The following is a 23,207-nucleotide window of genomic DNA, read 5'->3' on the forward strand; positions in this document are numbered from 1 at the left end:
TGCTAGAGAAGCTCGAGGTCGCTGCTCGTTTCCTTTTTACACCCACTCGCGCGTCTACCTATATGTATAAAATACACTTACACTCACACCGGGTTAACACCGTGGTAGCTATCGATGTGACGACGTGTTGTAAAAAATCACGTGAGAGCCGGATGGTGGAAATGAGGGATCAAGTGGCATTTTTCATCGCAGCCGAGTTGAATTTGTTTTTCGGAGATCCAATCTACCTCGACGAGCAACGAATGTTTTTTACCCTGGTGCAATCGCGATCTTTCCACTTGGATAAATAACTGGCAACAGTCGGAAATAAAAAAAAAAAAATAGATTTCCGATCGGGGTCGAAAGCACATCGAGAGTTGGTCAAAGCTACGTGGCTACAGGGCGATGGAGTCAAAAGTCAAAACTAGCTGTTGCCAAAATCACTCGCTGATTGGATTAACTTGTGCCCACCGCAATCGTCGTCATCGGACGCTCGGAGTATCCAGATACCTATGTTTGATTTGTTACTATTAGTGCATTGCTGGGGTCGAGATTTTGATATATTACATGTACACATGTGTGTAACTATTTGCTAAACCACGGGACAAACGTGGTATGTGCAACGATTGCGAGTGATGGGGTGCATTTCCATGTACTCGTATGTATCTTGTTTCGGGAATGGCACGATAAATGCCCCCACCCCTTTTTCGCTCGAGCCGTGCCTGATTGTGATATTATTCATTTAGCTGGTGATGTGGTGGACAATGGATGTCTCCACGCCTTTTGGAACACAATGCCAGGAGTACTTTCTGTATCCTGTGCTGCGGAGAGAGCGGTTTTACTGCTAAATGGTCATCATATATAAATAAAAGAAGAGGCTGGTATATTGATCGGGTAATGATGGATGAGCTTTTAGGGTCGTGTAATTATGTTGCGGAGCCGATTGAACGATTTACCTGAATATTGCCATTTGAAACCGCAACAATGTTCGCCTATACCATAAGAAGGATCAATTATCACACTGGCAAAGTGAGTCAAAGTTTGAGAAGAAAAAAGAAAAGAGATACACATTATTCGCTCAGGAAACAGGAAGCAGTTGCATGCGTTAACTCAAACGTGGCAGATGAAATGTTTAACGCCAACTCGGAAGCTGCCCGTAATAGGATGTACATACGTACAACCTGCGGCGTGTTGGGTGTCAATTTCCAATGTTTGCCTTAATGGTGTAAATTATTTACATGCTCGTTGGTATTAACGCGCGTATAATATACTAACGGAGTCGTTACATTTTGTAAATTAAAAAAAAATAAAAAGACGAAATGATATCTAAAGAGAGGTAATAGGTCCTACATTTTTCCTTTATGTTTGGCCGCTTACACGTATAAAAATAAAGGATAGGTATAGAATTCGATGAACATAAAACATACTTTGTCTTCCCAGGTAGGTATACAAAAAAAAATGGAAGCCAACCGTATGACTTACTTTGCCATGCCTGTATAATAATAAGGAACAGTAGCGAGAGGATCGAATATCCTGCAGTGCCGCGATCTCCCATCCCCGGGCAAATAGCCGATAAAACTTCTGGCCCGGTTATCAAGTCCGTTTTCCCCGTTTCGCGCACGTCTGCAGTTTCACGGAAAAAGGAAAAGTCGGGAAGCAGAGAGTGAAAGAAATAAAGAAAAGGCAATATATACGAACACAGATGATGGTACATATGAGCACGGGCGGGGGTAATTAGTATAGCGAGTCGTCGCGCCACTCGAAAATGCAAAATCGATCCTCAGCATCGCTCTATTACCACATACGGATGCATCATTATACCCCCCACGTAATATATAGATGCAGTTGTATACCCATACATGCAGTACTCTCTCTCTCTCTGCTCTTTTGTGTTCCCGCGATTTCTATAGTTCTGCTCGTGTGTCGTATATACATACATATATAGCTGCATCGGACCAGTCAGCGTGCAGAGAGCGCGGCGCATAATAACCAATGTATAAATCACTGTTGCGCTATCTCCCTCTCTCTCTCTCTCTCTGATGCCTGCTGCAGCCCCCCCGAATCACTTCGACTCGCGGGCAAAAAGCTCTGGATGGAGTGTACGTGTATAGGTGGGTAGCTTTGCCCTCTGAGTGTGTATGTGTGCGGATGTACGATGCAGGCGAGTGTACGAGTTCAGGGATCGCGGGGAATTGAAATGGAGAGAGAGAAAAAAAGGGGTAGAGAGAGAGGGGGGAAAAAAAACGGTTGACTATTGTTCTACGCCGTGCGCTTGGACGCGTGAGGTTTTGTCCCTCTCTCAAAGGACCGCGGGGGTGGGATTAAATTCTCGCTCTCTTTCTGCACGAGCTGTTGGGGACGGAGTGGTGCGTTCGGGGCCTTTTTCCTCCAGAAAATCGAGCCGGGGGTATAAGGAATTTTTGATACATCGCCGGAATTTCTTTTTTTTTTTTTTTTTTTTTTTTCTGGACGTCGAGTGATGTGTAGCTCGGACCGGTGATGGTGAATTTTTCGGCCGCGAGCTCTTTTGTCTGGCGCTTTCTTGTACACATCATCCATCCGGTGATCGCGCGGTGATTGTTGCAGAAGAGCTTTAGCTCGCCTGACTCTTTTTGATTTCGAATTTTAGGTGGAAAAAATATACCCATTAATGTAATTCCCAACTAGAAATCGGTAAAACTCGACGTCGATCGATTTTGAGGGTTTAAACGAGTTTTCGAGATTTGCTTGAAAATAGAACTACATTAATTAGTTTATCAGTTGAGAGCTTTTAAAAATTAAAATTTCCTCTTCACGCTTCAACCATATTATTTCAATACATCAGCATTGAAGGTGTAAGGGTAATATATTTATAATTTTTTTTCTCACTCCGCATGCTGTCGAAATGTGCTGAGCATATGGCAATAAATTCTTGGTGATCATTGAACTCAAAGTTCAGGCAAAATTAGCCTACTTTAAAATGAATCAAATACCGTAGTAATGAAAACTCATAGTTATCATCACTGTGATTGCATTTGCACGTTGATATCGAAGCGAGTTTTGAAAAAAAGTTTTCATACGAATCCGAGAGATATGTTAAATTTGTCTCGTCCATCGGAATTTGCACGAACGCAAATTGGACAGATGAAAAAATATTGAAACAGCCAATTTTAATTAAACTACGGAACAACTAGATTGTACGAAAAAAAAAATGTTTGTACAACGAGAGTTTTTCAATTTTCGAACGAGAATTTCGCAAAAAGGACGAATCGACGTTTCATTCGGAAAATTTTCCACGAAATCGGTGTTTGTTTCCATTTAACCTGAAGCCAAAAGCCCTCGAGAGAAATTAAAATCATCAATAAAAATGTAGATGAAAAGTTGTCCATTAAAAAAACCGTAAATCAAGCCTCGAGCTGACGAAAAAGATGGAAAAAAAAAAAAAGAACAATGTAAAAGGGCCCACACAGCACACTTGGAGCAACTATTTTGACGCGAGTGTCCGCTCCAGCAGACACTCCATCTGTCTAGGGCCCATCCATCGGATTCAATGATCTCGGAGCCAACCGATTCAACCGAGCCAACAGCTCCGGGGTCAAAAATGTGTACACTATACGCTCAAACACCCGAGCACGAGAGGAGGGGGAGGAGCAAGAGAAGAAGACGAAGGAGGAGGAGGAGGAGGAGGTTCGCGGGGGCGCTATGAATGAGAGTCCTCGCGTCGTTGTTCCCTCGTCTCGCTCTCTCTGTCTGTCCCTCCGAGGAAACCTCTCGTCGTCCGAGTGTGTACAAGAGCGGGTCAGTTCCTCGGCGGATCGCCGCATGTACGCGTGCTCGAGACTGTACAAGCGTACCCGCGTTTTTTGTCATACACTCGCTCGGGATAAACGGAGCTGTATACTCGTTGACCAGTGCTCCGCGATTTACATAGATTTCACACGCGAGTATTCAATTTTCGTTGTTACTGCCACTAAGGAGAGTCGAAGGGGCTTTTAAGAGGTGCATATCCTGCTCCTCGGAAGGCAGGATTGCGGACGGACCGAGAACTTTGTCCGCCAGTCGGACTGCTTCATCATGCTTCGCACGCGACCATTCTTTGGGTGAGTGATTTTATTTTCTCAGTAATTCAACTCAGTAATTTTATATTTTTTTAACTAAAGACAAAAGAATAACGTGAAATGTACAGAAAAACAACAAGGATATGTTTAACGACTAGGAACGTGTTTCAAAATCTTGTTTACATTAGCTGTGGTATCTTTTCGTGTCGGAATCAGTTCACGCGGGGCTTGTAAAATACCGATAATAATTTCATCCGTCGCTCTGTTTTCCCGTAAAGAATCATAGTCAAAATAAGTTTATCTCTGCTGTTCAAACCATAGGGGACAAAATATAATTTTAGCTTCAAGACATCCAAATTGGCCACAGCATCCAAAAAACCTCGAAAATTATCACTCGACCGTAACAAGCCTGTACACATGAAACACGCATAATTCACCCTTATGTTTCTTGATTCTACGTCGCACTTTGTTTTTTTAAATTTATACAAACGAAAGTTTCACTAACCACCGTTAAAACGCCCCCCAAATGTTATCAACACCCTGGGTTCGGGAGCAAGACGGACCTACCAAATGGCCTCTTTAAAGTCTCCTACGTCTCCATTACTCCCGAATCAACAGCAAATGCAAAAGCCATCAGTAGCTTTAATTCTCCCTCTCTCTTTGCTCCCATCCACCCCAGTAACCCAAAGACACACTTGTCCCCCTCGCATCGGCCTGTAAATTCGGCGGTGCGCTCGAGCCCGGCAACAAAAACCTCATGCTCGTGCATAGGTAGTATACCACGGCGAGAGACGACAAAAAACGTAACCAGAGAAAGAGAGAAGAAGCGAGGGCCGAGAGCAATTAGCCCGTGTGTGTGTGTGTGTGTAGGACATAGGCAAGGGTCCACGGTCATATGTGTCAGTAGTGTAGGTATAATACATCACGCGGCAGGCATAGAGCGCGCGCAGCATCCCGATCTCTCTGTCGCTGCGACCATGCCGTGTATACATGTATAATACCGGCCCGGCTCTCCTCTCCGCGGTCCTCGGCTCCGGTAGTCGCTCGCCGACCCCCGTCCGCGAAGGTGCTTCGCGCCAAACACACTTCACCCGCGCAAATGTACCTGCACCTTCCACGCGAACGATAAACAATAGCGCGCGCGATATATACCTTTTTTACGAGTGCTCTGATTTTCCATTTTTTCCCCCCCCTTTTTTTCGTTCTCTGGTTTTTACCATTTTTTTTTTTTAATTTGAGTTTCTGAAGTTGAGGGATATACCGAGGTGAGGGGCTTTTTTTGAGTGCCCGGTACGAGAGGAGCCGAAGGACGAGGAGGAGGAGGAGGAGGATTGCGATTAGCCGGAACAGTTTCAGGAGAGAGGATTTCGAGGAAGAGACGGCGGCGCCAGGGGCCCGTCTTCGACGTCAGGTCATGACGCCGGTTCGAAGCACGTGGTTAGTCTTCTTGCTTGCCTTACCGATTTCTTCTGCCTTCCGTCAATGACGATTTTTAACTTTTTTTTTTTTTTTTTTTTTCAATTTCCACTGAGTGGCGTAATTTGTTTGCCTAGAGTAGTTTTTATGCTTAGCCGATTTTAATGAAGGCCAATATATGTATACGGTCTTTTATACCGATTCAATGGAGGCTGAGAATTTCTTATCAAGTGCATCTACGATCGCCTGTTTGCTATGCGATTTTATGGCCGTATAGTGCAAACAATCGGTAATTGTTCTCGATTTTAATTAGTGGTCCATCCCGTTTTATTTTTTTTTTCAACCTTACGTATACGCATAACGATGTTTACACATCTTTTGTAAACTTTCTCGTGTATACCCATCACGAGGTTGCTGTTAGTTTGAAAATTGTGGAGAAAAAAAAAACCCGCTAAGTTTATCGAGTTATTTATAGTTAGAGCGCAAAATCGTTTTTTTCCAAAATTATCCTCCTGACGTTGTCCGCGCCTTTCCTTGAAAGCAAAAAGAAAGAGCGCTTTAACTTTACAGCAAAATTAATTCAGCGCGATTTATTTGACAAGAGGGGAGATTAAATTTTCCGGGGCCAGGTAACAGAATGGCTAAATAAATTCAAAGCGAAGCACCTTTTGCACCGCCTTATCCATAAAGAATTTTAAGCTCGCGGTCTGGCTTACCTCTCGTGTTCTGACTTTTTTTCCGCTCAACCACGTCCTCGTTGGATAACTTGGATGTACACTCTTCGGGAGAAACCGCGTATATTTATGTATTTTCCTGAAACTCTCTGCTGAAAAAATTACTCAAAGTATGACGTTCAGAGCAACTTTCAAAAGAAAAAAAAAAGCAACATCTCCAGACTCCTCCATCGATCCGGAAAACTAAATCGGTGAAAGGTAAATGTTTCTTCGGGGCAAATACACAGCCTGAGTAAAGGGAGAAAAAAGGATCCACGGCGCTCGCATAGTACAAATACTTTTGTCAAAACTTCTTTCTCCCCTACCGGCGGTAAATTCCATTCCGATCGAAATCGATATTTTTACGATATCAGCCGGTGGCCTAATGAAATTCCTGTACCTCGGGCCCTTTCCCCGGAAAGCCGTTCAAAAGCCGCGACAAGAAAATCATCGGGTCTGTCGCGAACAACCGTAATCGTATACACGCACACGCAGCCCCGCGACACCGTCCTTGTCACTCCCATCGCTCGAGAAAGTTTCAAAACACCCTTCCTCTCACGGCCATCGGAGCCGCATACCAAAAAGACCCTATTGTCTTAAGGTGTGCGTATGCGTGTACCCCGCACGATTATACGTCACGGGAGGGCCTAAAACTCGTCGGCTCTGCCGTCGGCTCGTGCTAAATAAAAGACCGCAAGCAAGGAGGAGGAGGAGGAAGGAAGGAAGAGACCCGGAGGAGATCGGCGATCGCGTGTTGTGTGCGCGCGAAATTCCTTGCTCCATTAGCGAGTCTCTCGATGCACGGCCCAATGCGTGTATACACGTAAAAGTTCACCGCGTTGCCTCGCTCGTTTTCGTGGCCGCGCCAAAAAGCAGTCGGTGATTCTCGTCCCGCAGGGATCTTCTCTCACGGGAGGATACACAGATCGATCGGACGTTCGTGGGTGTATAGGTGCATGTACGAGCGGAGCGCTTCAAAGACGCGAGTCCGCGGGGTAACGCGATTTGCGCTCGCGGGCTCGTTAGCGATAACGCGACGAGTCCGGCGAGTCGGTATGGGTGTATACGTACACATGTACATGCACGTGGAGGGCGTGCGGGAAAACGAGTTACGTCGTCGAAGGGGAGATGATCCGTTCCGCACGACTCGGCTCTGATTGATTTTATTATGCACCGCGTGCAGCGGGACTGTATCTCGCAGGAAAGGGACGGCTTGGGAGAAGGGGGCTCTTTAATGCCGCTAATTGAAGTCGTTTTCGTTCGATTATTCGCGTGTCAAGTCGGTAATTCGATCGGTCTACTTTCATTATCGGTAGCCGGTGCACACGTATAGCTTATACATACACTTATGCAGACTCGGTTCGTGATTAGAGTCCAACAACGATTGAGCTGTGTTTTTTTTTTTTTTTATTTCTTCCTGGTGGCGATGACGGTGATCTCTCAACCGAACCATGCAGAGGAGTACACTCGTGGGTACATAAACGGTCGGTTTGATTTTCTTTGAAACAAAAGTCTCTGTTCGACAGGGGACAGCCAAGTCCCAGAGCATTGGTTTTCGGATTCCTCGAGAACACGTGTTCCCAGCCTATAATCGAGTGTCATCCGTCAAAGCACTCCCCCGTTGGGAGAAATCGAAAAGTGATTCTTTATTTTTAGAAAATTCTCTTTAACTCTCGGTCGCACGTGACTTTTTCTTCGTATAAATAGACACATCTTTATTTCTTTTTTCACCCCAAGTTATATACTATTACTGACGAAAAAAAAAAAAAAAAAAACCAACTGGGCCGCACTGGAGCTTCAGCCCCGGAGCGACTGAATTTTCCCGTGAACGAGCGAGGGTGCGTGTAATACACCGGGGCGCCACGGCATCCCTGAAATTCCGCGGCGCACCGTTCCAGCATCCTCCGGAGGGCTCTAATGGACTCGCGCGCTCTTCGTTACGACGTCGTATACCTGTACGTAAACGTGTACCAGTGGTACAAATACCTGCCGTACATTAAGGTATCGGCAGGTATGGGTATAAATATGCCTACCGTGTACGTAATACACGCACGTATACACACTAAATCTCTCGCCACCTGTGGTGCCTGCATATAAAGACTCATTGTCGTCGTCCGTGTAGTAGTGGGGTCCCTTTCTTGTACCATTGGCAGAACAATGGTGCATGTTAATCCAAAGGGCCACGGAAGCATCTCTTGTACGCCCCGTCCTTCCTATGCTGCTGGAGCAAAGTGCGCGTGCTGTGTTTGCGCGTGTAAACGCTCCGCGACAGAAATGCAAATCGTTCGCATGCAGATGTGGGGGCGTAAAAAAAAGTCCGTATACGACGAAGCAGGTATAGGTGTGTACGCGGCCGGGAGGAAATTAAGATATCGCGCTTCTTTTTATTTCATTTCTCTCTCTCTCTCTCTCTCTCTGTGCACCTTCCACTGCAGCTGCGTCCGGCTTCGTTCCCCCGTGCCTACGGGACAAAGTTTGCGGAGATGGGGCCAACTTTTAGCCGATTTCTCGGATGATTTCTTTCGAGAGGAGCCGGAAAAAAGTTCCTCCGCGACACGGTTTCGGGACGCAGTCATCCGGGCGCCTTTTCTGAAAAGGAAGACGCTTCCTTGATACAAATGAAATTTCAAAACTTTCGGAGATGGGGCTTCTTTATACCAGGTAAACGCCGATGACTTTTTTTTTCAAATCAAAAGATAATGCAAAATAATCCGCACTCCGTGTCGGGAGCACTTTGAAAAGTAAATTCCGATCCGCGGACCTCCATGTATACCCTTGTCTTGGTATACCTATGTTGTACATGTGTCTATGAGAGAGCAAAAAGGTACACACATAACTACCGATCTCGTGTCCGATGATCCGAGAAAATAACAAATGATGGCCGATTAATCGGGACACCCACGCCTATTCTCTCCATCGCACGTGTATAAATATACTTGAGCTCAAACCCGACAAAAAACACCTTCCACGGAGTTTTTCACCCTCTAACTCTTCTTCTCCCGCGCCACAAAAATCGCAGATTTATTCTCCGGGTCATTCGGCCGCTTCCTTTGTTCTCACGCAGTGGGACGACGAGGGGGACAATAAAACAGGGCCCCCGAATATGTTCCCCTCGACTACTTTTTGCACGTACCTTCCAACCCGGTCCTCCCTCTTTCTCTGCTCTTCTTCCGACGCACCGAGCGGGCTTTATCCAAACGTGTAGGGCTTTAGCCTCTGGATTACGCATTCCACTCGTCTTTCGCACAACACCCAGTGAGAGTGTGCGTTTCGCTGAGACGGAGCTTCACGCGGCACGAAATTATTTAGGTAAGACGAGTAAACGGAAACCAAGTGCTTTTCGAGTCCCGAGGCGCGTCAAAAGGACCCAAGAGCCGAGAATTCGTAAGTTCTTCCTGAAAAGGATTATACGTGCGTGACACGAGAGAGCTTGCAGAGAGGCTGATAGCACGAGCTTTTCGATGAACTTGCATTTTCACCGTCGCTGACTCTCAATGCACCGAAGCTACAATAAAAAACGTGTAACAATTTTACGACGGATCGTACGGCCGATCTTTTTTATATTACGTACTTTTTTACCCCCCCCCCTTCAACCGTCTCGTACCGTACACCCGGGGCCCAAGATCCGTCCCAAAATTGCTCGCGTTGGGGTTTCCATTACGTCAAAAAGGCGTACCAGAAGCTCAAGGGGATGGGGGGTGGAGTCGTTCTTCTGCAGCGCGTCTGTGCGATACACCGGATATAACTTCGATCCGTCGGCTCGGTCGGGGATTTATGTCACTTCCGCGAGCCAACCGACACACAGAAAACTCGATTTTGCTTTTCCCTCGGCGTCGCTGCGCGTCGGGCCCCGCCTCTATCCTCCGTACGCGCGAATTTAACGAAGCCGCGAGACGAGCTTATTATTGCCTCGGAGCTTCGGAGAAATCCACGGATTACGGGTGATGTTTGGGAAACGTATCGCGAGCCTCGAGGTGTTCCATCCGATGGCTTTGATCTCGGCCCGGGAGTGCGCCCTCCCTTCGACGAGGTGCCATTGGATGATTATTTTTGCACTTGCCTCCGGACTACTATTTTTTTTTCTTTTCTTCTTCAAGCGTTTGCTTCAATCGCAAAGTGCTGTTTTGGTCGAATGATTTTTTGTTTCTTGAAAATGACGTTGGTAATCTGCATCAAGGGATGAGAATTTTCAAGGTGAAAAATAAAACCGTAAAGGCCTTAAAACGCGTTTTCAGTTGGCGCTTAAAAAATTCATCGTTCACGGGTATTTGAGCTCCAAGCACGAGGGAAATTCATTTTTTTTGCAGTCAAAAAGTCCAATCACCCTGACCAAAAAGAAAGTTTCTCTCACCCTGGACCGGAAGAAGCATCCGTATCTCCTCGACCTGTGTGAGCAACAGAGAAAAAACTCTTCCCTTCTCCATCGAGAAACTACACCCTAATACATCTCCGTACGTATATGCTTCGTGGCTCCTTTTCCTGCTCCTTCTCCCATCGGAGTACACACGCAGGCTAGTCTCTCTGTAAGAATAGAGAGGAGGTGCCCAACCCCCTACGGTCCCCCCTATAGGCTGTGTACGTATACCCAACGACTAATGAGCTTTTTCTTGCTTTTAATGTTTCTCTTTCTCCGATGCTTGAACGTATATGTATGTATACCTTTCGATACAGCACACAAGTACGTGCATATATTCCCTTGGCGTACATTAAGAGAACCTACGCGTGCACTTGTGCGCAATACGGCAGCGTGGGAAGCAAAATATTACGTACCTATACAGTATTATGTTCCCTAGCGCGTACACGTGCGCTATAAAAAAATGTGTATAGGTAGCAAAAGGCAAATTAAATAGTACGCGTGTGTAGGTGTACGTGCGAAACGGCGTGCATATGCGGCTTGCGTAAGAGGTAAGTAGGTGACGAGCCGGTGCGAATTTTTTGGCGCAACCGAAGTGTGTACCGCTACTTGGTCTTTTCTTTCAGCTATACCGACAGCAAGCGCTACTACTTTGACGAGCTTGAAAGTGTATACAGGTGTCATAATTGCTAACAGGACAATGGTACCGGTTACTTTTTTTTTCTTTTTTTTTTCAATCAGTGGTCATACAATTTTATGGGTACTCATATCACAATGGGTGTATTCGAGGCAAAATTTTGGATTGCATAGATAGATATTCATACTACATGTCAGTTCTAAATATGAACAAATACCTATCATATGACCTTTCAAAGTCCAGAAAGAGCAATGTCAACGTTGTTGTTGGCATCTAATAACATTTTTTCCATATAATATATCTTTTTTACCTCATTCTGTAATTTTTTTACGTTTTTTGAGATGATTCTTGTAGGACACACAAATTTCATTTGAGTCATGTCCAATACACACCTACGTCAAGTCATCGTAGTCTAATTAATATAGTTGAAGACCCTTGGATCATCTTTTAAAAGTTAATTAGTACTCCGTGCCTACAGGAAATTTTTTGCTATCTTTTCTTAAATATATCAATCATTTGTGATAACCGATCAAAATTCATAAAAAAAAACTCTCTTTTGTAAAATTCAGGAAACTTTTTATTAGAAAACTACATTTACTACTACTGGGTTCTACAAAAACCAAATACATGTTGTGAGAAACTGAAAAAACGAAGCTTTTTCTGTAGCATTTTCCACCTAAATTCATTAGAACTCAAAAAACCAGAGACCATTTAAAAACTTCCCAAAATGTTTGAACCGATCACTCAAAATACACAGAAGAAGCCGAAGGTACCGTAAAAAAAAAAAAAAAAAAAACACAAGGCCCTCGCACATCCCCAAACCTAAGTCGACCCCGATCGTAAACTGTCCATCAACCGCGATCATCACCCCATGCAATATACCGATCCTCGGAAGGAAAAAACCGATTTTCTCGTCAATTATTCTCCCATGTAACCATAAACCGACGTAAGTACACGATGATGCTCACATAATGTATAGAAACACATGTTGCATTCGGTGTCGGCTTTTCGGCGAAAAACGAGCTCCTTAACGACTCCTCTTTCCGATGGAGGTTTTTCTTTCCCCTCCCCCTCTGCACCCTCCACCGCCCGCACACACTTATACCCTTGCACGTATCCAGAGCTGCTCCGTGTATGTATTATGTAATGGGCCGGATATGCCGGGGACTCTTCTCTCCCGGCAAATTTGAATTTACGAGGAGAGCCGAGGCGTATTTATTGTGCCTTCGGTAGGGTTTAGTGCATATACCTATATGCAACAGCAGTAGTGTCAGCTACGTCGCACTGCAGTGGTGCGTATGCACGTACGTAAAGACCGGAGGTCGCCGATACGGGAAACCAAAGGCAAAGTCGGATTTCAAAAGTTTTAGGGGGACCTCGGCTGCGTCACTATGTTCCTCTATGTGCCTCCGAGAGAACATATACACCCCAGCTAGCTGCAGCCGAGAGATGGAATTGAATTGTTCACGAGCCGGATGCCCGTGTGCGTGTTTAATACACCTGCTCCAGCGTCTTTTTTCTCTCTCTCTCTTTCCTCCTGCGATTTACTCTTTTCCGCATTTCTTCGCGGATTGCCGATGCAGCCGGGCTGTTGGAAATTTCATGGCGCTTCTTTTCTTTTTTTTTTCCTTTCCATTCGACTCAAAGTTCGATTAATCATTGATTTTTTCGAATCATCGATTTTTTTTTTTTTTTTTTCGTCATTGCAACTTCGTGTACAGATCTCCGTGTACAGATTTGAAGCATATTGTAAGATACGAGAACTCTGCCTTTTGACAATCCATATCCTTGCGTTGAGTTTATTTGGCATTAGGTGATTTTGGGAAAAAATCCAATTTGTTACATGATTGTTGTATCAAGATGTACGTTTGACGAGTACCGTGAAAAAAAAAAAAAAAAAAAAAGAGAAAAGTTTCATCAGCCCGCAGGCTCGCTGTGAACAATTCAATTGGGCTTGGATGCCCTCGCATCCATTTTAATTGATACATCGCGCGAGATAAGCCGATTTCTTTGAGCCGCAGATAGTACAGGACAATAGGGCGTATCATCAGTCGTAAATGCACGTGCCTCGATTACATTTTATATGAGTTATCTAATGCACGTACATACATGTATGATTATGTGTACATAGGCACATTGAATTTCTAGTTGATATTGTTACCCGATTAATTATTTATGGGCAGATCTTATCGGCAATGCTCCGTCTTGTTTACATGTGTGTATATACATAACAATGCCCCACTCGGATAATGTACTTCGACCTAGTGCTCATTAAAATTTTTCAAGCAGTGCTCCATTGATCGGTTTGCGCTCTCCCTTGTTATGTATAGTGACAATGCGTGGGAGTAACATTAACGTGCTTGCAATTAAATTGAAACGACTCAGGCACGCGATTAAAAAATTCGAGTTGGAAAACCGATTGCGGGGCTGTCGCAATTTACCCATTTTTCCGTCCCCATCAGCATTTCGACAATCCTATCGCGGCTCTTCCGCGCCACTAGCTCGTACAGACTCCCCCTGCAAAGTATAACTGCATGATACACGTGGTGTATTTGTGTGTGTTCTCGGGTGCTGTCGAGATTCGGTGTCGCGTCTCCTTGTGTACTGCAGCATAAGTATTGTGTGTCAATAAGATAGTGTTGTATACGTACACCCAAGGGGGTAGATGACGCCAGAGCACACGACACGAAAGTATCAAGTTGAGTTTTTTATTTTTAGGAAACACTAATGTACTTCGTTACAACTCGCAAGTAATTTTCTCGCTTTTCATTGAAATAATGGGACTTGTGAACAATTAAAAAAAAAAGAAAAAAAAAAAAGAAAAAAATTGCACCGATCCCGTTATTTATTCATCAAGCGATAGGATGCTCGATTGCCTACGGAGCCAAAACCTCCACGTGCCTACTTGCCACCGTACTCGCGTACACCACGGCGCGGCTAAAAAAAAAAGAAGCCGGAGAGGAAAAAAAGACGAACGGGACGGGACATTATGCAAAAACTACGCCCGCGAGTACTTACAGGATACGTATATATATATGTATGGCCGTCGAGAGAGTCGTGTGCTTGCGGGTGTACATCTTACTATGGGCCGTGGAGAGGAGGGTCCCCGCGCGCCCACTTTCCACTAATCTGCCATCGTGTATGTATAAACAAGCTCCTCGTTTGTATGCTAACCGCGCGAGGACTCGAGGGGACCCGCTCTTTCAATCGACTCTGTAGGTATATATAAGGTACGTGTTGCCACGGGCTAGTGCACGTGTATACGTATATATGCACCACAACCCGGAACAATCAAACACGAGCTCTCTGCGTATACTGCATAACATACATCATCACTTACACAGCTGATACACCTACAATAAAATTAAAAAAAAAAAAAGCTGTATAGATAAGCTTCCGTTGTATTGTTTTATTCTCGCGGTTACCCACCCGCAATTGCATGTCTCAAGAGCTTGCAGCGATATCACTTGTAAATATATTTTCCACCCCGTTGGGCGTACATTGTTTCACCGGACTCGTATTCTCTTTGATAATTACAGTATGTGTATATCAGAGTTGTACATGCCAGAAGAGAGAGAGAGAGAGAGTCACCGATCAATTCGATGCCGAGCACGCTTCGGGGCATCCCTGCATCGGGGCATGGATGAACAACAATGCGAGTTTCGCACTAGTGTGTAAATATATAGCTGTAGCTGCTCGGCTTGTTAGCCCTTTGGTATTACAAGTCCGCTGCAGTTGACGCTCTGCAGGACTATGGTATATGTACGTCTCTCCAATGTACCCCCGGCAGTGTGTGCGTGTGTGCATGACATGCCAGCCGATTCACCGACGACGCCCTGGCATGGCATTGTTTGATCGTGGCAATTACGAGTCATGATGCCAGTCGGGCACGGGTATACTATACAGGTGTACATCGTGTCTTCGTCCACGACCTTCATGGACTCGTGGACTAAAGGAGCTTATTCGGAAGGAGACAGCTCGAAAGGGGTGGACGCGCATTGTATACATATATACGGGTACGGGAGGTTGTATCACATAATATGCGGATTACGAGCTGACTCTCTTTGGTTGGAGACGCTATTTATCAAGAGAGAGAGAGAGAGAGAGGCCGATGCTGGGAGAGGGCTTGTACGAGGCTAATACTTTTCACGGTGATAAATGACGACGAATGGGACGAACGTGTGGGCTCGTTTTGTGTATTAATGGGGCTTGTGGCTACGGGACTGCCGGTCACTTTGTAAGTGTGCGTTACGTCGGGCTTTCTTCTTCTTCTTCTTCTTCTTTTAGAATATCTACATGACAAATACGAGCATCGGTATACTTTGGACGCGTGTGTTTAATGTTTTGGATTGTGGGGGGTACGGTGGTTTATAGGGTCCTTCGCGCCTATATATACACCTGTATAAATGTATAAAAGGGCTTACCCATGTCCGGGGTAGGCTGAAAAAGCGATACTCGAGATGAATCGTTGGAAAATTTCATGCGCCATCGAGTCTTTTTTGCGGTGTAGGTTGCTTTGACAAAATGTTTTTTTTTCTTCTATTTTTCTCGATGACAAATTTGAATACTTTATATTTGATGCAAAGATCAAGCGAGAAGATCGTCGAGCTATTCCTTTGACGTGCGGGGGGTCCTATAATACTTAGAAGATTGAACGTGATGGCTTAGCTGCTTCCTAATTGAACGGTAATTGACCAATGAGCAGTAAAGGTCTAGGGAGGGGCCGCGATTAATTTGTCCAATCATCGATTTGTTTGTAAAAGATATTCCTCTCCCACTTTTTTTTCAATCAAACAAATGGTTGGGTGATTTTAATATTATTTTTATATCGCGCGAAAGAGACAGTATAGGTATTGTTGTTCCACGCGATTTTTCCATGAATATATGAACTGCCCGGGGAGGTAATTTGAAACCGTCCTGCATTTTATAAATTAAACTTCCACATAAAACGCATTTATTTCACGATTATTCGATCGAATGATTTTAATTGCGAAATTATTAAATAGTAGCGACATGATGATGACAATTTCATTGTTTACGTATAACGAAAGATGAATTATTACGACGATGAGACGCTCGTCACAGTCCTTGGGATCCTTTTCCATAATATGTTCCTCTCGTACCATCACGTAGCAGGTATATATAGGTATCGTTGAAACAACAGCACGAACAGCTGATAGAATCATGACGGGGTAACACGTAAGTAGACAAAGGGTGGATCACCGCTGTGTAATGTACATGCACCTTATTTCCATTTTCTGGTTTTTGCTGCAAAGGGAAAGCAAATAAAAGGACCTCCCACATCAACACGGGGGTAGGTATACATACTCCCAGGGAGCTGGAACAAAGGGAGAAAGAAATTCGAGGTGCGAGCATGGATGTTTCAAAGCAAAGCCATAGGCCTAATGTATATCCACGTGTTAAAACAAGAGCCGAGACATGTATACACATATATAGAGAGAGAGAGAGATGAAAAGCGTTATATACAAGAACAAAGTCTCGCGAGGTTTCGCAGCCTCCCCCTGGAGATACGCCGCTCTTTAACCCCCGCTCCGCCTTTTTTTTTCGCGACTGCACCGGCAGCACGCAACCTGTTGCCCATCACGGCTCTTTCCCCCCTTTTATATGGGTACACATCAGCCGACTCCACTATATGGAGTCCCGCATCGATCTACTCCTACACACACATCTCTTTCTCTCTCCTCTTCTTGTCCGCAGCACATTCTATACACGCCAATATACATCTCTTTCCCTTCCGTCTCTCTTTGGCTTCTCTTTCTCTCTCTTTTGCAATGTATATATATAGGTACACGTACGTCGGGGTGTAGGGTGGCTCGCTCCCCGCGGGCGCTGCTCGCCTGGTGCCGCGAAGGCCTCAGACGTTGCACTCTGTTGCTCCGCACGGTCGTGCTGGCCTCCTCATCGCATCACCCCACGACAACCAACTCTATCTCTCTCTCTTCCTCCGCGTTGTCCTCTTCTTCTTCTTCCATACTTATTCCCCGGAACTTCTCTCTCTCTCTCTCTCTGCTCCTCTTGTTCTCGTGTGTGTGCGTGTCGACCTGCATATGCACGATATCCTTGTGCTCTTCTCCTTCTACTTTCCTTCGTGCAATATGACGTGTGGAGCTGTATAGGCTCGCTCGCCTCCTCCACTCCGCTACTGATCTCTTGATCCGGGCTCCGATCCTGCAGACGAGAGCGGACACGCCGAGGGGATATTCCACTCTCGCTTTTGTGGTTTCTCTCTATCTCTCTGCTAATACATACATAATATATACTCACCATCGGAGTTTCGGTTATCCCCTGTATACACGTATATACTTTTATATACCCCGTTGTGGGTGTACCCACGAAGAATAGTAATGAGGATCCCAACCCTTTGGCTCTTCGAGGGCTTTTTTTTCTCTCTTTTTGGGCACTTTTCGGATGGCGAGTTTCAAAGCGAAGGATTTATGTTTGGATTCGTGAGGAAGAGTTGGTTTGTTGGTTTCTTTCTTTGCTGATAGATGTATAGGCGGTGGTGCGTCTGTTTACGGGACTCGCGACAGGAATGGCTAATTTGTTTTGCTCAACTTGTATTTAACTTTTTAGCTAAAAGTATCGATAAGTGTGTACATACGTCTTGGTTATAGCTTTTCCTCGTCTATGTAAAATAGAACTTTGGCCGGCGTGTATACGCGAACGTGGATGGTATAGTTTGGTTCGTCTATACCATTGACAACTGGGCGCCACCGAGAGAAAGAGAAACATCCGGGTGTGTGTATGTATAGGAGGCATCGGTATAATAGCTGATGAATATAGAGGTGGACGGAGGGTACAGGGATTAAAATGTAGGAGAGCGACGAGATATTTAAATGAGGGAGGATGAAGTTTTTTTTTTTTAAACGCCAGGAGTTTAAGGATGAACAAAAGGTGGAGGGTCTGTTGCACGAGGGTTTCAATTTTGTACGCTAGATCGGTGGAAATTGACGGCGTCGAGATGACGAGCAGCTCTATCTTTTTTTTCTTTTTTTCAACTGTTGCGGCTTTTCTTGAGTGTCCGTTGTTGGGATCTGTACTGTGTTGACGGGTGCCCGATGGCAACAGCATATCCATGCCTTGGTGGAAAAAAGTGCTATCTCGGTGTAACACTTGAGGGAAAAAAAATCTCAAGGAAATGTTAAAAAAATACACGATACGCTTTTATCTTAACATGTGCTTTACAATATGTAATATTCTTTCAGGCTATGAGTTTTCGGTAGAAATTTTGTTTTTTTTCATCGTATCAATAGCGCGTTTCCCCATTTTGTACGATTTCATACCTAATGAAACTTGTATTTTCTTTTTGTTGCAGGTGAGTCTCGTTTGTCGAATCAATTTCATCCACCATTACACGTGAGAGTAATATTTATCTAAAATATTCATCAACCAATCAATCTCATAACAAAATATACAATATCGGTACACAACCGTAGTGAAACTTTTCTCATCAACTACTATCCAATTTCGACGAGCGATAAAAAACGAACCGACTCATCCTCCCTCGATTCGAAGCAAGATCGAAGAAGAAAAAAAAATTCCCTCAAAGAACTCCCAATGTAAAAAAAAAGGCTCTGTGTTGCAACCACTGGCCAATAGAATCGAAAAGCCCCGCATCACTCACGTGTACCCATAGTCTACACTCACACAGTTTGACCCCAACGCCACAAACACACGTGCGGTAAAACACAGCCGATAAGAGCGCACGGGCTAGATTTGCACTTTTGTTGTATACGGAGCCCCGCAACACCCGTAACAGCTTTTAACATCCACCCGCGCGCACCGCAATCTCGATAAAACGCGCCACAATAGGGGATTACCGGTCCTACACTGGAAATTAAAAACTTTCAAAACGCACTGGTACCTACACCACGAGGGCATCGAAACAGCGCACACACGGATGGCGAATGAAGAGTCCTTCGAGGGAATTTTAATGATAAATTCCACCCAAGTATGGCGATGGGCAGTAAAGGGCCACAAGTGGACGCGGACGCGCGTGTAATACCGGCCCAAATAAACCGATGAAAATCCAATAGCCTCTCGGCAGCTGCGGTTCGAAGCGTCGAAGCGATCGGCGGCCACACGTAGCGGCTATTAAAATTTTAAGAGCCGTACTATACAAGCGCACGTTCATCCTCCCAAGGACGAAAGTCATCGCCGATGTATATACGTACATATAATCCTCTCGCTTCCTTCCATCGCGGGCGTTTTATTTCTCGAGCGCTTAACGCCTCCCATTTCACGCGCACAGCCGCGCTCTTCAATCTCTCAATTCTCGGTTTATCTCGCGCGCCCCCACGGCGTGTTAATCAACGCTTTTAAATTATTCGAGGATGCGCGAGGCCCTCGTCCTTTGCTGCGATGCTTTTAATCAATTCGAGAGCGAACGCGTGATGCGCAAAAAACCTGGTAAAGCAATTTATTTACACGTTGGTTCACCTATATAAATCTCGATGGAGAGAGAGAGCGGTTTTATCGGAAAATTAATTTTCATCGCGTATCCTCTTTCAGCGGTAACTTTAACTACAAGTGCCGCGATCTTATACTTTCGATTACAACAACTATTGCGTCATTGCCGGTAACTCGAATTTTTTTCCACGATAATAACGTATATACACATACCATTGAGGTTACAGAAAAAAAATCCACTACACGTCACGAATATAGATACACCGATTGGTGTATATATTTGTGTACCCTCGAAAAAAACCGCAGCCCATCGGGGACGAGGTAAAAGCGATATTTGTTTGTACGATACCTCATTCGCCCAACACCTCGGATCGGTTTATTTTTCTTCGATACACACATGAGAAACAGCATCGTCATTTCAACTGCTAAGCGATGAGTAGCAGCAATCGGTCCTATACATCGGCTCCCTTCCGTCGCACCTCCGCACAAACGAAACGTAGCATATACACGAACCGTGACAGCTTGGCTCTGTACTATAATATACACTCGATCTTGGCTCGGTGCAACAGATTTTTTCGGGGCAGGTCGCAGGGATTATCGCGCGTGTCTGGCACCCAAGCAGCTCCAATATCCGCATTCTGTGGATACAGGTATATATATACATTACCGAAGGCTTTCCCGAACCCGAAGGAGTCAAAGTATATATACCATCGGGCCGATTAATAAACGTTTCATTAGCCTCGAGATTAGCCGGTCCCTCGTAAATCTCTACTCTCTCGGGCTGTTTGGCAGGGGGAGAAAAACATGGGCCAGCGTCTGTATTGATCACACACGTGTATATATGTATACACACATTAGTTTCGTGCACGGAATTCCAGCAATCGGCAATCGAACTTTGATATAAACTGTATATATACGCGAGCGAAACTTGGCTCTATCGGACAGGAGGAATTCGAGTGTGTGTATGTATACAACATCCTTGCCAGACTCAGGTACAATATATAAACTATAGACGTACGTCTCGAGGTCCATTAAATTTATAATCAATCCCTTGTACATTCAAGAGCTAGCTTTCCTAGAAGAGGAGTCTGTCGCACGCGCATGAACACCCTTATAATGCGTGTATCCGTCGTCGCAGGATCTCGATGTCGAACGTCCCTCGAGCGCCAACGGAGAAAAACAAGGGGCCATCGCGTGTACAACGCACTCATTTGTTTCTTTTTTTTTTTTTTTTTTTTTTCTCTCTTCACAGTGGCTCTACCTCGGGGTCCTGTTTCTCGCCCCTCTGACGCCGGCCCAAAACAACTCTCTGAGAGCTCGTCTCCTTTGACGAGCGTCGGATAGGCAGGAGCGAAAACAGAGAGACTTGGAGCTCTTTTTTTCTTCTCGTGTTTTCGGTACCATCTCCGGGAGTGTTTAACGCGAGGGAAGGAGCTCGCGCGAAACAACTAAACGACAAGAGAGATTTTTACTCTCTCGAGGATGTGGAACAGTAGGACCTGTTTCTCGTGGAATGCTAAGGATATCCCATTACGCCGATCCCCTCGTCCCCCATCGGTGTTGAGTTCCGTGTGTGTACTATACGTGCTCCTCGGCCCCGAGACCCCACTGTCTCTACCCGCGTGATCGACATCCTCCTCGCGCACTTACTTTCACTTTGTTCGATACTTTGGCACCCCGTGCTCGTACATGAATATTGGCCCTTTAAGCTATGGCCCATTGATTTACGGATGCGGTAAAGCGCTGATTTGATTAACAGCCCGTGAAAATTATTAATAACAAGCGGCTTTGGGATTTTCGAAAAAGACCCCCATAAATCTCTCGGCGCGCGCGGGGCGATTTAAAAAAATAATAACGCGCTCGACGAAAAGTTATTTATGGGGTGGTCAAAAGTGCGTGTTATTATGCATACATGGGCGATCGCGTGGGCTCGTTTCGGGAGGAAACATTTGAACTTTGTTATAGTGAATGAACGAAAAAAACAAATTTTTCTTTTTCTTTTTTTTTTTTCCATGCATCCCGCTAGCGGCTGCTCTTTGTCTGATCGTGAAACGGACATTAACAGAGCGAATAAGCTTTAGATTTTTCTTTGAGGCTTTAGCGATCCAAATAAGTTCACACGAATTCTTGCACTCGAATGGAAATTGTTTCCGTGTTCGCGTATACATAATTAATTACACCGAATAAAGCTCGTCTGCGCTAACCGTCGAATCAAACATGATGCCCAATGGCAACGCAGATTAAACCCGAGCCTTGGAAGAGGACAAAAAAAAACCGTACACACACACAGTAAGGGCAAGGGGGGTGCTTGTAATTAATCGGGCAAATAGAGGCCTCTCGAGCCCTTTATCCTAATTGGAATCTTTACGACGGCGCGCCGGTCATCGTCACGACTCCTCTCCCTTTGAAATCCGCACGAAAAGCTCCTCGCCGTTCGCAAGCACGTTTACACGCCGATTCTCATTAAAGCTCACGGCTCGTATAATTTTTCGCAACGGCGGCGCATTATATACCGGCACGAGCCGATCTCGTTAAAACCGAGCTCCCTTGCGCTCCATGGATACATCTATATGCCCTTTCTTTTTCGCTTCTGTGGCTCCGTGCATCTATGCTTTCGTACTTGCAAATTAATTACACCAGTCGTAAACGCGCGTCCTACTCTATAAGTATTTCCTCGCCTGGGAATAGCGAGAATCTTAATTGGAGGAGTCGGTGTAACATCTTTCGGAGGATAACCCGAGGTAGCTTACATTTAGTGCTTGTTAGGACAAGCCACGAATTTCGTGTCTGATTTATTTACTTTCCCCTCTGGCTTTTTGCAATAACCGTGTATACGTACCGAGGAAAGTAAGAAAAAAAAAAATCCTCAACGAGCCGGGCTTGTGTAGCAAAACCCTCCCAAACTCTGGACACCTGCGAGTTGTTAACCACGCCGGTTGCCAAAGACGACTACATAAATCGCGGTGAAACGATCGTGCTCGTGCCAGGAATGTTTGAGCTTACAAACTCTCTGTTTCAGCACACTTCGAAGCTTGCGGTGGTCCAAGATAAAAAAGAGCGTAAAATATGACAAGCAACAAGTACATCGTCAGTCTAGAGGTGCGCACACACGATTACACCGTCGGGAAATCGGTAAGGGCCGCGTAAGTGTATATACATACACGTGTTTCCGAGAAATGATCGATAAATGCGCTTGGGAGTATCGCGGAGAGCGACCTTTACGCTTCTAATGCACACACACGTCGCATCGTTGGCAGCAAAGTACATACAAGCAACATTAAACGCGCGAGCGAGATAGAGCGCGTAGCTTACATGTACACGGATTCGCGATGATGCGACCGGTATATGAAATTCAGCGAGGGTGGCTGCTGGAAAGATGTACATGGAAAGGAAAAAAAAAAAAAAAAAAAAAGATGGAATACGAGAAAGATCGAGCGATTGCCACCCACCCCCGGGGGGAGCTCGTGTTTTCCCCCCTTATCTGTATAATTAACGGCAACGCGAGAGTATATTCCTGGGAGGCCGATAGGCGCGCTTTTTATTGGCTATCGATTTGACGATATTTTATTTTTTATCCTCCTTCCTTCCTCTCTGCTCTTTCTCGATATATGTACACACGCGAGTTTTCCGGGAGGAAAAAA

General features: G+C 45.1%; 1 protein-coding gene across 1 annotated transcript in view; it reads left to right on the forward strand.

Annotated features, from left to right (window-relative positions):
• Positions 1–3,938: 3,938 nt before the first annotated feature.
• Ppn (proteoglycan-like sulfated glycoprotein papilin) overlaps positions 3,939–23,207 on the forward strand; it is an 82,867-nt gene continuing 63,598 nt past the window's right edge. The window contains exon 1 of the mRNA XM_089590968.1: positions 3,939–4,058. Within this exon, the coding sequence (XP_089447094.1) occupies positions 4,033–4,058 (26 nt within the window). The 5' untranslated portion in view covers positions 3,939–4,032. The remainder of the gene's footprint in view (positions 4,059–23,207) is intronic.

The sequence above is a fragment of the Copidosoma floridanum genome, unplaced genomic scaffold, assembly GCF_036245765.1.
Source record: "Copidosoma floridanum isolate Cflo_tuat_1 unplaced genomic scaffold, Cflo_Japanese_pri ptg000013l, whole genome shotgun sequence".
NCBI classification, from domain to species: domain Eukaryota; kingdom Metazoa; phylum Arthropoda; class Insecta; order Hymenoptera; family Encyrtidae; genus Copidosoma; species Copidosoma floridanum.